Genomic DNA, 16,798 nt, shown 5'->3' with positions numbered 1-16,798 from the left:
GCTTGTCTATGGACATCATGGCAGATAAGTGGCATCATTTTACTACAGTATGACAAGCTTCAGGGTTATGAAGCTATATAAAATTAGCTACAGCTGTTATGTGTCCCCTTTAACACAAGGAGATTGTAAACAACAAACTCAAGCAAAGAGAAATGGAGGTGGAATGGCAGGGAAGGGGGAACGTGGACTTTTAAATTTTATGCATATACTGCCACCAGGCCTCACACTTAAAAGTGGTAAACATGTCACCTAGTCTGTGCATTTTACCACAATGAAAATCAGAGGAAACCTACAATATACGTTGGGGTGTGTTCTGCTTGAAATGGCACTGTCGTTATAGCCCCACTTTACCCTCTCTATAACACAAAGTCACTTTACAAAGGCTATCGACTTTCCTGTATCACAAATGAGGAAACTGAGGCTGGAGGGACTGGGTTGATAACCAGAAAAGGACAACTGGTCCTTGCATCCCACTCTCTGAGTCCACACACAGCCTTCACTCCGAGAACAGATAAACACTAGACCAATCACGCACTTAGCAGGAAGGTCCACAGAGCAAAGAAAGCAAGTCACCAGGCTCTTATCAGGGAGAGGCTTGTGTGGCTCAGCCCTGACGGCACAGGTGGGCCCCCAGGACTCTCACTTACAGCTATGTTCAGCCTACACAGCCAATTAAATAGCCAAGGTCTCAGGGGACAGTTTCATGGGTCTTACTACCCCGGAATAAGAGAACATAATGATTAGAAACAAAGTCACAATCTTAGCCACCACCAATATAGAACTTCCACTCTTACTCAGTCTCTCTATGTCTCCAGCAGGACAGAGCAGGGCTGAATAAGATAAACCAAAGTCCTCAGGATATTCCATTGACCTCCGGCTCAACACAGTACCTGTCCATCCCTGAGTCCTAGAAAGTGAGATGGGAAGTGTGGCGTTCTGGACATTGCATACAAAGCAAGGAGAGCAAACATACAAGCTTAATACCTGGAAACAATGAGACAAAAAAACCTGCACTTCTGCCTGTGTAGCCAAACATGGACCTGGTGAGACACCCAGTGCTACCACTTTGACCTCTGTCTGAGCTAGGTGGACACAATGCTTCTCTTGATTGTTGAGGAGTTAAATGAGGTACTGGCTGGGCAGCCTTTGGTATGGTACCTCGCATATGAGAACAGGCAGTGGCTTTATCAACACCACCCAGACATCTGTGGGTCTGAGACAGGAAAGGACAGGCTGTGACACTGCCTCCTACAGCAACCACAGGGTGGCCTCTGGCAAGCCACTCTCCAGAACTGTCTCTCCCCTTCTTAACAAGAATGTGGGTGGAACTGGGGGCACCAGGAGCTCCGCTCTCCTTGGAGACCAAGATATGTGTTCGTGGTGCTGGGCACAGACAATGAAATGATTCTCCCAAATCCTCAACTATCCGATGAGCAATGGACCAGATCACAGGGAGCCAAATGGGATATATGTAATCAGGCAGTGGTGGGGTGGAGTGACAAGCAGTCCTTGGTGGGCCTTCAATACTCTAAGCCCCTGCCTAGATCCTTTGCACCCAAGGAGCTGCCCCCATCCCATGCATAGCCCTCTCCTGCTTCTGCAGGCAACGCCAGTGGACCGGGTCTACTTGTTTTTCACCCATCTCTGATGGGATGAATACTGAATGCATACTACCTTACTAATTTGGGGGGGAGGGGTTTCTCCTGATGTCCCCACCCGTGATCCTTAGAAGCATGTTTCTGGCCTAACCTCATGTCTTTTCACCCACCAGGAACATGCAGATAAGGAAACTGGTGGCTAAAAAGGCCTGGATCTTAAAGGCCACTTCTGCCCACTCTTCCTTGCAGGTCATAGCCTTTTCTCCGAGCCACTACTGGGAGTCCTACTGGTATCTTAACAAGTCACAGAATGGGAGGCACAGCCAGGAGAGCTCCCCAATAGCCCCAGGCATGTGTCTCAGCAACATCAGTCATCACCCAGGCAACATGGAGTCTCCCAGCAAGAAATGACACAGAGCCCATCAATTCTTGGCCTTCTGACTGAGATTAAGTGGGGATTAGAAATTTGTACCCAGGGCTCTTGTGGAGATTGGATGAGCACTTCTCACAGTTGAAGTACCAAAGTAAGACTCAGAGTGCTCGTAACGATGCTTAGTACAGAATTAAGTACTAGAACGTTCTTATGTTCATTGGATGAAGCTTACTTAGCAAGGTGAAGTAACTCATCAAAGGCACAGAGTTTGACAAGTAAGCTAAAACTAACAGTGTTGCATACTCTTAAAAAGGTCAGTTTCTTCAAGATGCTGAGGTTTGAGCTCTGCTCTCACATCAGGCAAGTCTCGGTTTGGATGGATTCCCCATAGAATGCAGAAGTGACAGCCATACTGGAAATTTATCAGCTACAGACAGAGACTGGGGAAGCCAGGGAGCTGGGAACTGGGCTGTGTGTCCAGGAGACTCCTCTGGAGGGGAGAAGGCTAAGCTGCTTCCAGACAGGAGCCCTGGGTGAAAACCACAACATGATCCTCCAGGTATCCTCATTTTGCCGAGGGTACAGAGTTGTGAGGGTTCATAATTCCATGGGCATCACCCTCCAATGGAAGCAAGTGTCGTCTCTGTATAGCCTTCAGATGGTCACTGTCCTTGGCTCAGGGCTCCTGTTCAAAAGCCACGATGAGTGTATGCTTGTAAGATCAAACCCCTCAGCATTTTCCACCAGTTGCACAGGTGTGGGCTAGGCTATTTACCTCTGCTTTGGAGACAGACGTGTCCCCTGCTTTACAGCATTATTGGGGTTCAAAGGGAAATCTCTGCACTGTGAAGGTTCTACCTTTTCTTAGTGGACTCCGAGGCTTGTATATAGCAATAGTTTAATACCCGCTTCTTGTTGCCAGCTACGTGGGATAGGTTGTCCTCACAGGAGAAGAGGCAGAAGCCATGGCCTCAGACCTACGCTGGGAGTCCCTAGAACCCCAAAGTCAAAGTACCCTGTGATCAGACTGATAATACACCCTCAAAAGCCTACCTCATACCTTCATACAATTTATGGGGACCAATGATGGAACTAAGCAAACTTCTAACCCTTGTTCTAATTTTTTCGTTTCCTTAGAGTCAAGGCCAGAATCCCCACCTCTATGCAGAAGGACGAGTGTATATCAGAGAAGGAGACCCAGAAGGATGTCACGAATGTTTCCTACACGAATGTCAAAGTCAAGATGCATGGGTGGGAACTGGTGGAGATCTAGGTGAGCATGCATGCAGACAACCTACATGTGCCTATCCCACCCTCCATGGTACTCATGCTTGGGAAGGATGGCACAGGGCATTGCTCAGACCTGGGTTTCTCCACTCTCGACAGATGGCTCTGAGGCGAAGCTGGAAACACACCCCTGACTGGCCCTCTAGCTAGTTCTGAGTGGGCTAGATACTCCAACCTTGGGTAAAGGACCCCAGTTTCAGATTTGCTAACACAGCCAAGATCAGTACATCTCCACCTCACAGGGTCCCAAGTCCACTGGACTTGCGTTATTCCCCCCCCACACCCCAGCTCTCCAGGGCCACACAGCAGTATGTCTGTCTGCCCTCCTGGGGGCTGCTCAGCTCTCACCTCCCTGGCTGAAACTCAGACTTGCTTCCTCCAGGGGAAGCTACAAAGTGTGGAGATTGGCTGAGCTCATTCCCTGCTCTCTGCTGGCTTCACATATAAACAGCAATCCACTCCACACTGATGGGAAGAAGAAAGGGAAAGGCTTAGGCGGACCAGTGGATATAAATGGAGACCCACACCCTCTACTTGCCTGGACATCGAACTCTTGCAGGAGGCCGGTGATGGTCTGTGGAGAGATGACAGAGTCGTGGTTAATTTCCTTGGTTAGAGACAAACATTGGCACTCACAGTCCTCTCTGGTGCCTGAATCCGAACTCTGCTCAGTGGGCTTCCCTTAGTCCTTGCAAAGAGAGACTGTTTCATCTCAGGGAGCAGCAGCCCCGTGGACAATTGGCCCATCTGCTAGGTCCTATTCTGAGGACAGTTGGCCAAAATAGACCTGAAGGTAGTCGCGAGGCACAAACCTGAGTGACAGACACTGCAAGTGGCTATCCAGTTCATACGGACACCCATGTGCTGAACTCCCGGGATGCAAATTGGACCTTGTCAGTTCTGCGCTTGCAATCTCCTCCTGCCTGTCAAGGTCTGCACTCTGTATTTAAATACAGTCTTTTGTGGGGACAAAAGGATAAGGGAAACTTCAAAGCCTTTCCCTCAATCTATACATAATAAATTTCAGCCCAAACAGCTTTCATCCTTGAACAGTTTTCTATGACAAGAAGGTCTTGACTCCACTGAAGCCAGGGCAGTGTGGTTCTGGGAGGACCTGGAGCCTCACTGGTCCAGCCAGCATCTGTTAAGGATTGCTACCGGCTTATTTTCTGAGAAGACTGAATGCAAAGCGTAGAAGGCCAGGCACCAGTCGGAGCCATGAGCCTCCAGTACAGAAGATGGCACAGCAGTGTCTAATGCCCAAGCGGCCAAGGAAACAAAGCAGGGTGCAGAGGGCCACAGGGGCTGGAAAACTGTAAGCCAATCAGAACAGATGCCCTGCTCCAGGGGCTGTGACTGGGTGGTAGACAAGAGTATCAAGAGTCACTAAATGCGGATTGAAACAAAGGGGATTAATGCCTGTACTGCGTGTGTGTATGTGTGTGTGTGTGTACACGTGAGTGTGTTTTCCATAGATTTGTTTATATGCTATGCTCTTGTTCACATGTGTGCATGCCATGTACAATGAATGTATACTCATAGCTATGACTGTGTATGCCATGGATGTGTGTGTCTACTACAAGCACAAGATGGAGCAGTATGAAGCAGCTCCACTCACCTCCCCTTTTTCCACCAGAGGCTTCACCTCGGCGAGGTCCACGTCCTGTAGCTCGCGGGACATGTCCCTGCTATTACACACCTACCAGGAGAAAAAGGCCAGGAGGTCAGCACTTCCCAGTAGGATAACTTTTTTGGAATAAGCTAATACATGAACAAAACAAACAGAAAGGCCAGGCTTCTCCACTGCCCCCTAGCTCTTCCCACCCACAGCCATGACCATGCTGTGGGCTGCAAGGAAGCCTTCCTGTTCTCAACCTTTCCCAGGCTTCCTAGCAGAACTGGGTAGTAGATTTCTGAAAGAGGAAGCAGGCTTACAGTCACAGCTACAACGAAGCAGGCAGATGGAGAACCAAAAGCAGGCGCCATATCTAGTCCAGACCCATTAAGCATACCCCATGCTTCATGATACATTCTAGAAGGAGACCCCTTTACCAATCATCCCAAAAACAGACATCCTCAGATTAACCATCAAGGGACCAAAAAGCTCCTGGGTATCACCATGTACAGGTGCTATATACACCTCTGGGCAGGAGGACTCCAGGTAGTCTGACCACAGTGAAAAAATAGGACATGGGGACAAACCCAGGCCAAGGGTCTTACAGGCATTGAGTGCTTGATAGGATGTGGAAAAAGGAATCTAACACAACTGGTACTTCCTGAGCCAGACCCCACCAGGGCAAACAAGAGTGGCAATAGGGAATTCCTTGGCTCGCACTGGGGCACATACTCCTGTAAGTCAACAAATAAGGGCTACAGAAATAGACAGACACAGAGTTCAGAGCTGCTGGAAAGTCTGACCTAATGGGCTTGTGGGGAGAGGAGAGGGCAGAGGGTGATACCCACAGACCTAGGAGATAAATACACAGACTTCTAGATCCACAGTCAAGTTGGAAAAGTAAATGCCCACGGAGAGCAGGCATGGATGGGGCTCAAAGAATTCTGGAAAACAGAACGGAAGTGTCCCAGAAGGTACACAGAGTTCTGGGGCGGAGGAGAAAGCCAAGACTCGGGCCCAGGATATGATCTTCTAACCACCTATAGGCAGAGTCTGAGTTAGAAAGAATCCCAGCTGCTCAAGGACCTGTAGATTTTGCAGCAAAGGAAGTTAAAGTCTCCAAAATTCCTGAGAATCAGCTGCCCAAGCCCACAGGAACCCTGTGACCCTCATCTAGAGGTCAGCCACTCCAATACATACCCAAGCCAAAACATGGCATGCCGTGGGTGGATGGGGTGTGCTGGTCTGGGGCCCCAACGTGACTCTCCCCAGTAGATAACCACCTCACAAGAATGTCTTTATGCAGCCTTTGGGGTCTGGGATCCAGAACATTTCAAAAACAAAGTCAGTTTTATATCTGTGAACATTCCTGGGCCTCGGCCAGCTCAGAGGCAGCAGGCATGAAAAGCTATGGCCTGAGAGTCTTGCTAAATCAGCATGTTCACAGTCCTGAGACCTTAGCTGTGGAATGCCTCGCCTACACAGCCTAGAGAGACCTTCCAAAAGCCCTGGGCTCTGGCAACACCAGCTCTCATGCTGAGAGTGGAAGACTTCACAGTTCACTGGGATCCTGATATAACTCTGCTCAGCAGAGAGCCCAGGGTGAAGCTGAGGTCTTCAACTTGCCCACAGGGAGGGTTCCAACAAGCCCTCTTTAGTCCTTGACTGTGTGAGCATCACCCATTAGATAGCACCCTGCCTTGGGCTCTAGCTTCCCACCTCCAGCAGGGGGAAGCTTCAATTCCCCTTGGTTGGTCACTGGCCTGTAGAACAAAATGCCCTGCGCACTTCCTTTGCACTTACAAAGACTCATCACACACTGTAGCCTAGCTCAGTTTGGTCAGTTCTCCCAGGTTCTAGAACATAATGCCAGCCTCTACCATCTCTCTCCTCCTTCAGAAACTAAAGGAGATCAAAGCATAGCCTCTGGTTCCCTCACTGAACTTCCTGATTCACCCATCTTACGCCCTTTCCCCTTTCCCTAGACCACAGGACAAGAAGAGCTCAGTCTCCCAACACCTCAAGCACTTGCCAGACTGCTCCTTGGAGCCATAGAGCCCTCTTCCGACAGGGCTTCAACCAACTCAAGGCCTGACGGAAGCCCAAAGGTGAAGGACACTGAACATCGTCTCTACTCTGATTGATTTGTCTCCAAGAGACCTTTTCGCAGTACTTCAAGACCTTTTGTTTTTGTTTTTGTTTTTTCAAGACAGGGTTTCTCTGTGTAACAGCCCTCGCTATCCTGGAACAAGCTCTGTAGACCAGGCTGGCCTTGAACTCACAGAGATCTACCTGCCTCTGCCTCCCGAGTGCTGGAATTGAAGGCGCGTGCCACCATTTCTTTTGATTCTCATGAATGGAATATTCCTTGGAATCATCTTGATGATGAGAAACTGCTAAAGATCCTCCAGTGCACAGGACAGCAGCACGGTAAAGACCGCCTGACGCACGATGCTAACCATGCAGAGTGAGACATCTTTGTCTGGGTGAAGACGCAGAAGCTGGTGGGGAGGACCACATCTTCCAGCAGGCCAGGGGGCATGCTTGGGGACAGAATGTTCTACATATGAAAACACATGTGCTATCCAGGTCACTGTTTCCCAGTAATCAAGACTGTGCCGTAACCAGGACTACAGACACTGGGCGACCACAGGCTACTTCTGTTCCATATCTCCATCAGCTGCTGGGACCCAGAGTATCATCCTTCTCCATTCTCTCTCCTCACAGGACCAATGTGGAGGGTGGGCGGCTGCATTCCCTAACTGGCTTTGGCAGCCCAGCAAAAGCATCTTCTAAATGTTTATTTTTCCATATGCTTCTGTACAAATATAGTCTTTTTTAGGACACTCAGTAAAGAAAAACAGATTCAAAAGCAACAACAGGAGACTTGGACACAGCTAGGGCTATAGGTATGGCCATTCTGTGGGCCCTTGTCCTCCTCTCCATCCCTACCCATTCTGCTTTGCCCCTCCAAAGTTGCCTTTAGCCAGCAGCTGAATGCCATGGGCAACTTACAAAGTCCATGACATAGTCTTCGTTTCTTTCTGAAGGACATTATTAACAGCCCCTCACAGGATGAGGAACGAAAGCAACTGCAATGTTGAGGAGAATTTTCCACGTGATGGGTCTGCTTGCTGATAGAGCCATGACTGCTCCTAGGTCCTCAGTCTCCGGAGCTCAGGCTTGTGTGTGGCCCTCAGGCTCCCTCGGTAGCCAAAGTGGCCCATCTGTCTGTCCCTACATTGCCTGACTCTCCAGGATCACGAACAACTGACCCTCCAGTATGTCTTAGCACTATCACATTCAGACCCTAAGGATCTTATGATGTCCAGAAATATCCCTGGCCCTGGCTAGCCACCCCCTCAAGCTGTGACAACCCCAAATGCCTGCTGACACGGCCAAATGTCCCCTGGATGCAAAATCAAATCTGTCCAAGATTGGCTGAGCTCGGTCGTTCCTGGTATGAGGTTGGCATCCAGAAACGTCAATTAGTCACAATTCTTTAATCCAGTACACATTCAGAACCATGTACTCTTGCCTCCGAGTCTAATAACTTCCGCTCACACAACCAGCTGCAGGGATTAGAGAAGGAAGAATCTCCTCCCAGTGAGAATCTCCTACAGAGGTGGGGCCCCAGGTCTTACCACCAGCTAGCATCCTGGCTGGCACAGCTTCTTCCTGCCCCACCTGCCTACTCCAGGAGTTAAGGCCACCTGGAGTTAAATAGCAGGCTGAGGAGCAGACTCTAGTATTACCACCAGCCTCAAAACCCACGTTGTCTGGAGCTGGAGCTCCACCTCTGTGTGCTCATCGAGGTGTGCATGATGCCAGGGACATTGTAAGACCTGCTCCCAGCAAGCAGCAGGACTTATCCTCAACAAGGGATCTGCAAACAGCTGTTAAACGAGCTAGTGTCTATTCCTTCCCGAGTTGCTGGGGAGTCCCTGGGGCATTATGAGGACACAGCCTGTGCTTTACACATTGTTAGTCCTAGAATAGCCCGAGAGGGAGGAGAACAAGTAAAAAATGTTCAGTAAATGCCAAACAGCGAAACACCATGAGGTCCCTCTGATATCAGCAATGTTTGACCATGAGTGACAAGGCTCAAGAAGGCTGGGCAAACACATCTTGGTCAGCAATGAACAAGAATTCAAGGACTCCTGGCCCAGCCAGGCCAATGTTTGCTGGGAGCAGGTAGGAATGCAGCCCTGGGCTCAAAGGGCAATGTGTCGCCCCCTCCCCAACCCAAAGTCCCTTGAGAGTCATTAGTCAATCTCTGAGGACAGTGGGGACAGAGTCTGGGATTCTTAAGAACCCTCAGAGAAGTGGCAGGACATGATTAAGAGTTCCTAGCATGAGAATCATGTCACCTTCTTGCCTTATGACTCCAAGTCATCACCCCTAGGAGCTTCAGTGTGTCCACTTGCAAAGGACTGACAGGGCCCTTAGGCACACGTCCATTCCACCTTGATTTAGGGCAGAGAGTTCTGCTCTCTCAAGGTTGTTGTCAACAGGTGTGGCTAATATCCAGACCTGATATTTCAGGTATTAAGAAGTAGATCTGTTTCTACTTCAAACAAAAGTCTAAGGATCCAACTAGGTCCCTACTCCCTTAGGGAGGTAAGTATGGATTCCACCCAGGGAGTGGTTTGCCTCCAGAATGTTTTGGTCTAGGGTGTGAGCGTTACTTGTCTTATTCTGGCAACAGACTGTTTAACTAAGAATGTCGACCATAATCCTTCAACTGGTCTGTTCATTTCCCTGTATCATGTTAATGCAGTTTTTGTTTATTTGTTTGTTTTAATCTTAGTCCTACCTTTTGGGGTCAGGGTACTTAAGCAAATGGAAATTAAACACGGGTGATTTCTCAGTATTTACTGGAACTCCCTCCCGGTACTATCCAATGTTTCTGCTTTATTATTTTCACTCGTGTCTTTGTTCTCTTATTTTTCTTATCCCCATGCCCCTACCCTTTTAAGTGGTATCCTTGTCGAAGTTGATCTCCCACAAAGGATGCATATCTGTCCTTTGGACACTGCAGAAGTCCTAACAAACTTGGTACACATGGGGACCCAGGTAGGAAGTCGTAGACCTGAGTCCAGAGTGCCACATGCATTGTGCGCAGCTCTGGCTGAATGCCTCACTCACCCTCTTCTTCATTAGGCCTCAGATCCCTCACCACTGACACTGAGTTTTTTACTTAATTCTATCACTCCTTGCAGCTGAAACTACTCTGTGCAGCTCAGCCTTCTGCGTACCCTCTTGGGCAAGTTCTCCTGGATCTCCTAGATTCCCCATGGGATGAAACAAGAGGCATCCAGCAAAGACCCATTTATGAACTGTTCCAGGGCTTCCAGGACCCAGTCTCCCAGGAAGAGTATCCATGGAAACTGGACAGCATGAAACCCCACATGGCTACACCACAGTAACTGCCAGGGTCACTTCTATGGCACTCCACTCATTCCTGTGTTCAAAGAAGTCCTCGGCAGGGGCATTGCCAACTTCACAGAAAGGAATCAGGAGCCCTGTGAATGTCCCTCATGTGGCTTGCCAACAATTCCATGTCTCAATCCTCCAGCCTGGAGAAGGAGAGCCACATCTCACTCCTTTGCTGGAGGCAGACAACAGGCCCTTGGAGTCCTGCACTGAAGCAGAGAAAGGAAAACCGGAGGGGACCACGGCTGGCTCAGCATTGACTGTTAAGTCAGCAGCTGGCCCAGATTCTGCCCTTCAGGTAGCAGTCACAGAAGCATGGATATTCCCAGCCTGCCCTTTACCAAGCCTGGGCTGGAGATCAGTGTGTGCTACCAAGGGTTGCACAGCATAACATGGTAACCCCAGGAAGGTCTGGAAGGCAGTCTCACTCCTGTGTTAACCCAGGAAAAACTACCTTGGGACATGCTCGGGTTTCCCCCACGTGCCTGTTGGGGCATTCCTATGTCAATTGAAAGTCACTCTGAGGTCACTTTGTGAAGCACTGGCTCTCCTGGTGTTTTCTGGACTTTTGGAAGTAAAGGCTATGGGAAGGGTGAGGCGGTGGAGTTCTGAACCAGTTTTCTTATGTAATCCAGCTTGCCAAGACTGCTCTGGATGGTGAGGTGGATGGGCTAGAGCTTAGGGATAGTATAGAATGGGGTGGAAGATCTCAGAGAGATCCAAACAGCCTTCCCAGAAACTTCCAGACCAGGGTTCTTTCAGGGCCTCGGGACTCAGCACAATACTGAGCATCACTGACTGGGTCCATGTTGGAAAAATGAGACAAGGGTAATAAGGAGAAATCATCTGTTGCCAGGCAACCAAAGCTCCTCCATCCTTCATGCATCTGTGGGGACTGGAACTTTTGTTTTTTAGATTGAACCTAGTATGTGGCCAAGGCTCCACATACTATGCTGCCCGCCATCTTTTTCTTCTGAGACAGTCTCAAGTTGCACAGGCGCTGGCCTTGAACTCACAATCCTCTGGCCTCTTTATCCCAAGCAGGAGTGCACTACCTGCTGAAAGGGTGTGTGCGCACACGCGTGTTCAATCAGAGTAATGGAGCAACGAGCAGTGAGGGAGGGCAGAGTAGAGGGCGGGCTAGAACAGAACAGTAGGAAGAGCGAGTGCCTGGAACCTGCCCGCCACGATCTTCCCACAGTGCTCAGTGGTGTCTTGGCACTGGAGTTCTGGCAGTTAGTGGCTTGGCAGACGGCTGTCTGAGGCATAAGCCAGTAACTGGAAGTCCGAAGAAGGACATTGGTCGCACTAGAGGACTATTCTGTGAATCCGTGGGATGGGTGTAAGCTGTGCTGGCAGGGCTGAGACACTTTATTGCCATCACAGAGCCAGTGTTAGCCTAGGACGGAAATGGATCCTCATACCGAGCCCTTTGTCCCCAAGATCAGACAGCATGCTGGTCACCCTCCCTAATGAGATCCTTCCCCCAAACGGCTCTATCACTTCCACACTCCATAACAGTCCCTTGTAGTTTTTCCTGTACGGATAGGCTGGTTTATTGCCCTCATCAGTGGAGATTTCCTTCGGATGCACACGGAGAGAGTATTCAGTGAGTGCCAGGCTCTCGGGCCCTGGGAGGGGGCATGGGAGAGCAGAGACGACAGGACAGTGTGGTCCCACAGGACAAATGGGAGCAGGGTGGGAGCCATGGGAGGGTCTGGAAGGAAGGGCAGAGGCTGGCTAGCTGAGGAAGGCTTAACGGTTTTTTCAGATTTAAGGAAAGAGTGAACCTATTTTTTAAAAATCAACTGCTTTAGGCAGTGGTGATACACTTCTTTAATCCCAGTACTCAGGAGGCAGAGGCAGGAGAATATCTGTAAGTTTTAGGCCAGCCTGGTCTACAAAGCAGGTTCCAGGACAACCAGAAGCTGTTACACAGAGAAACCCTCTCTAGAAAAAATTAAAACAAAAACAAACAAAGAAACAACAACAACAACAAAACAAACAAACAGAACATGAACTGCAAGTCCCCAGGTTCATGAGCCTTTCTTTGGCCCCCTTGGGTAGGGAAGGGCTGGCTAGACCGGCAGTCCTGGACAGTCCAGGGGTAGGCAGTGGGCACACAGGTCTACAAAACAGATAAAAAAATAAGAAACTCTCGGTCCAAAGAGGCTGTTTGTGGGCCTCATTTTGTATGTTAATAAGCATGTTCTTATTCTGGGGTGCCAAGGCAGACTTCCTCGTGTTCTCCTTAAGGGCTTGAGCTCTCCCCACCCTAGACAATTAAGTTCCATGCCAACACCTAAACCCAAATGCTGTCCTCCACCTCTGAAGTTGACCTCCTGTGGGACCACAGTGCTCCCATCTGCATCTCTACAAACCCCCTTCCAATAAAACAACTGGTGGCCAGGTTTAGCAGCTCCATTTCCCAAGAAGAGAAAGAGCAAGTGAGAAGGGCTAGCCTAGAATCGGAAGTGACCAAGAAGGCCTCAGGGCCTGCAGTGTGTCCAACCAGGTTGACCACCCACCCCAGAGGCTCTCTGTGGCCTGAGGGGCAGGGGTAGGGTGTGAACGTGGCCAGGGGTGAATGCATTTGGCCCAGATCCACTCACCTGGTTTTGAAGAAGTGCCCAACCTGTTTTCTAACCTGGGAATTAAGATTCTCCTACTCAATTGCCTGAGCCAATATGCTAGACCACAAGGCAACCTAGGTAGGCAAGGGACTAGGAATTGAGCAACTATGAATTCCCAGACCCAGGGAGGCAAGAAGGCGTGACAGGTATGGCCTCCTCCAGCCTCCTGGAGCAAAATGCTCCTGGGGGCAGTGCCTAGTACCTTCAACCTAATCCTATTGTTTAGCTTTTTGAAGACTCTCAAAAAGAAAAGTCTGGGTCCATTGGGAGTACTTAGACCTGGCTAGGGTTATAACAAACAGTGATCCAGACCCATTGTCAAGGAGGTGGCTCTTTAGTGCCCTTTGCAGTTGTTATGGGAAACATCCACACAGTGCCCGCCCCCCATGTGCTGAGCCCTGGCCTCACTTCACACAAATTAGCCTAACCAACTTCTACACAGCCAGATGAGATTGTTTGGGTTATTCTCCCTTTATAGAAGGGGAAACCTAAGGCACAAAGCTCCTGCGTGTTTCATTCTGCCCTGCTCTCACCAGGGACCTGGAGATATTTACACACACACACACACACACACACATATTGTTAGGCTAGAACACATATTTTTGAGGACTGACTCAAAGGGTTCATTCAGTCTGGTTCTCCCATTTTTAAACACATAGCTTCACACAAGCCTTTGGGTTCCACATCGACTCAATAATACAGCATAGGCAGTATCTCTGTGGAGACTGGAAGAACTAAAGGGACCCCAGGATACTCTGTCCATCCCATCCCAAACTTCCTTCCTAGCCTGTATTCTCCCTGCTCTGGCTAGATCCAAGGATGCTAGTTATCATGGTGGCTTAGCTCCAAAGCCACAAGACCTTTGAGGCCTACCTTAAATGGCTCCTCTGAAACTAGGTCTTAAGGGAAGCCCTGCAGCTGTGGGGACATCAGAAAAAACACACGGCCTTTCTGCTCTCTGCTGGGATGAGCTCAGGCCACCAGGAGTCAATGTACCCGGGGGCCCCAGCACTGTTGGGGAAGGGGCAGTGAACTCAGAAAGCCACCAGAAAAGCACCCATCAGCTCACTCTGACCCTTTTCTCGTCTTCACTAAACTGACTTGGCTTCAACCTCAGCACCTGATTTAAATGCTTATAAAGAAAACAATCAAAACAAAAACAAAAACCACTTCTACTGTGCCTTTCCCTCCAGGTGGCCTCACCTGAAACTTAGTAAAAAGAGAAATTTTCATTCGCATTCTGCAGCATACAGGCAAAAAATCATGTTCCGTGCCAACCAAGAGACCTCTGAGAAGGGACCCTGGATGCAGTTCTGGCTCACGCTGACACCGACACTGATCTCTGACCTCAGGTCACATCTCTAAAGCGGCAAGAGATGGGATAGGATGATGAATGAGCTTGGTTGGACTAAGGAAGTCTAAACAATCCAGCCAGTCAGTGGTTAGCCATCTCTGGTTTGCCTTCACCGGGAGAAAGCTTGCCAGGGCAGGAGACCCTACAGGAACCAAGCAATTCCTTCAGGCATAGGATTGCATCAGACGCCTACCTGGGACCAAAGGAAGTCAGAGCAGAAGGCAGGGTTGTCCCAGTCATTTTTAATGTATGTGTGAACCCTTCCTGTGAGCCAGGCTACTGTCCTAGGGGTAGCAAGCATCCTTACCCAAGTACCTGGTGCTACTGGCTACTGGGAAACCAAGCCCCACCAAGCAAAGAAGGTACAGGTAGGATTAACTCCCTGACATCATCAACTATAAAGCTCCACCCCTTGAAGCTTCTCCAGCCCTTCCTGAAAAGTCTCCCTCACACCTTTCTTAGCCCCCCCCCCCCCATTTAGTACCCATCCTGGCCTGGATCTGGTTGAGCCACCTACCCCACACACCAACAGTGGTCTGTCCCTTCCCCGCCACTGCCCGAGAAGTTGAAACTAACAAAATGCTAGGATTTTTTTTTTTTTTTTGGTTTTTTTTGAGACAGGGTTTCTCTGTGGTTTTGGAGCCTATCCTGGAACTAGCTCTTGTAGACCAGGCTGGTCTCGAACTCACAGAGATCCGCCTGCCTCTGCCTCCCGAGTGCTGGGCTTAAAAAATGCTAGGATTTTTAACTGGAAAAAACAACCTGAAAGATTTGCCTTGAAACTCATTTCACCCATCAGTTCACTTGGAGGTAGTACATTGGCGAGCTGAATTTCCCACCTTCTACAGGAGCTTAAAGAACACTAACAGTCTGGCATGCCCAGGAAACCTGTGAGGAAGAGCTGAAGGCTGTTCTAGGACATGGACCACTGGACTTCCCTCTTTCAAGCCCAAGGGGTGGTGCTTTGGGGATCTGTGACAACTGCCAGCAGGGGCGACCGATAGGGAAGAGGGAAGGTGGCAGAGTAAGGAAGCTATCTATGAATCCCAGTTTCAGCTAATTTGAGAGAGGCGGTGACAGCGTGTTTCCCCCCCGAGTCTGCAGCATTCCGCACGCCCCTCCCGAATCTCCCCCAACAGGCTGAATCAGAAACCGCGAAGGGTCCCCCGGGAACGGACGAGCAGTTCCAGCTGCACTCCGGGCTAGAACAGCAGGGAGAACTGCCTAAGAGAAAGAAAGGGGAGGGGGTGTAGGCGAAAATGACGGCACTCGGAGCTTCGGAGCTTCAGCCGACTTGGGGGCTGCCAAGTGCCCAAGCGACCCTGCGGCACCAGCCACAGCGCCAACCCCGGAATACCTAGAGGGCCTCACCCTGCCCGTGCAGCGCTCGCCGCGGACACTCGCTTTGGCGCGTGCAGCACGCGCCGGGACACACCCCGGACTCTCCCCCAGCACACACACGTTCTCTCACACGCACAGCTTGAAAAGCACGCGGTTCTGCGACGGGATGGGAACCTGGGCTCAGATCACACTGGTTCGGGACCAGGCTCCGAAGCAGACATATCCTTGCCCCCTTCGGCAGAATCCCCCCTCCCCGGGCCCCAACACTACTCACCCCGCGGGAACACGCTGTACAGTCAGTCACTCTTTCCCTGGCCATCCCAACACCCATCCACACCCCTTCACACTCTCAACACACAAGGTGTTCCCATGAGCCTACTGGACAGAAGAGTCAGCTGTGACTTGGGGGTGACGCCAGGAAGAAGGACCCAGGTGTTCCTAGGCTCTCCGCTCCAATTTCGACCCCTGTCCCCAGTTAGAAAGAAGCGAGACAGAACATGTTTTTCCCTCTTATAGTAATCGAAACGCCCTCCAGTGATGCCAAGAGTCCCTCTCCCGCGCTGGAGCCATGAGGTCCTCGCAAGGGCCACCAAGGCAGACGGGGAGTCTAACAGCACCTCGAAGACAAGCCTCCTGAGGGTCCTTGTTGTGCCCCGGAGGAAAAAGGCATACGGGGCGGGGGGGGGGGGGGCTTACCTAATGAACGAGCACGGAAAGATGCCAACAAGGTTGGCGGCGAGGTGCCCAGCGGGAGGTGAAGAGAGAGGCGAGGATGAGTGAGCGAGCAATCAACCGCGGTAGATGTTGGCCTGGCAAGATTTGTTTATGTCAGGGCGTAGGGCGAATTTATAGGCGCCGGGGCCCCGCCCTCAGGGCCTTGCCCCTCCCCGACCCTCGGCTCCCTGCGCAGCGGGGGGACACACCCCTTTCCCGGGCTCGCCCCACACTGCACCCAGCCTGGGCTGGGCTGGGCGGGCTGGAGCCGCCGCCTGTTGCGCAAGCCTTTGCAGGGGCGCGGCGGGAGGGACTGCCAGGCCCGGGCTCTGGCTCCTCCCTGCAATCCCCTCTAGGGGACGCGGCGTGCGCTGCGGACGTGTGTGCACCGAGTGGTTGTGTGTGTTCCCGTGCGCGCTCGTGCGTGTGCCTGCGGGCTTCCTTGTA

General features: G+C 50.6%; 1 protein-coding gene across 1 annotated transcript in view; it reads right to left on the bottom strand.

Annotated features, from left to right (window-relative positions):
* The window catches only part of Ndrg1 (N-myc downstream regulated 1), a 39,991-nt gene extending 23,476 nt beyond the window's left edge, over positions 1–16,515 (bottom strand). The window contains exons 1-3 of the mRNA XM_041672299.1: positions 16,334–16,515; positions 4,877–4,957; positions 3,797–3,832 (exon numbers count right to left, since the gene is read on the bottom strand). Of these exons, the coding sequence (XP_041528233.1) occupies positions 3,797–3,832; positions 4,877–4,939 (99 nt within the window). The 5' untranslated portion in view covers positions 4,940–4,957; positions 16,334–16,515. The remainder of the gene's footprint in view (positions 1–3,796; positions 3,833–4,876; positions 4,958–16,333) is intronic.
* Positions 16,516–16,798: the final 283 nt, after the last annotated feature.

The sequence above is a fragment of the Microtus oregoni genome, unplaced genomic scaffold (genome assembly GCF_018167655.1).
Source record: "Microtus oregoni isolate MIOR12 unplaced genomic scaffold, Mior012 000022F_ref0000154, whole genome shotgun sequence".
NCBI classification, from domain to species: Eukaryota; Metazoa; Chordata; class Mammalia; order Rodentia; family Cricetidae; genus Microtus; species Microtus oregoni.
The sequence above is the reverse complement of the archived record's forward strand: the minus strand, read 5'-3'. Positions and strand labels throughout refer to the sequence as shown.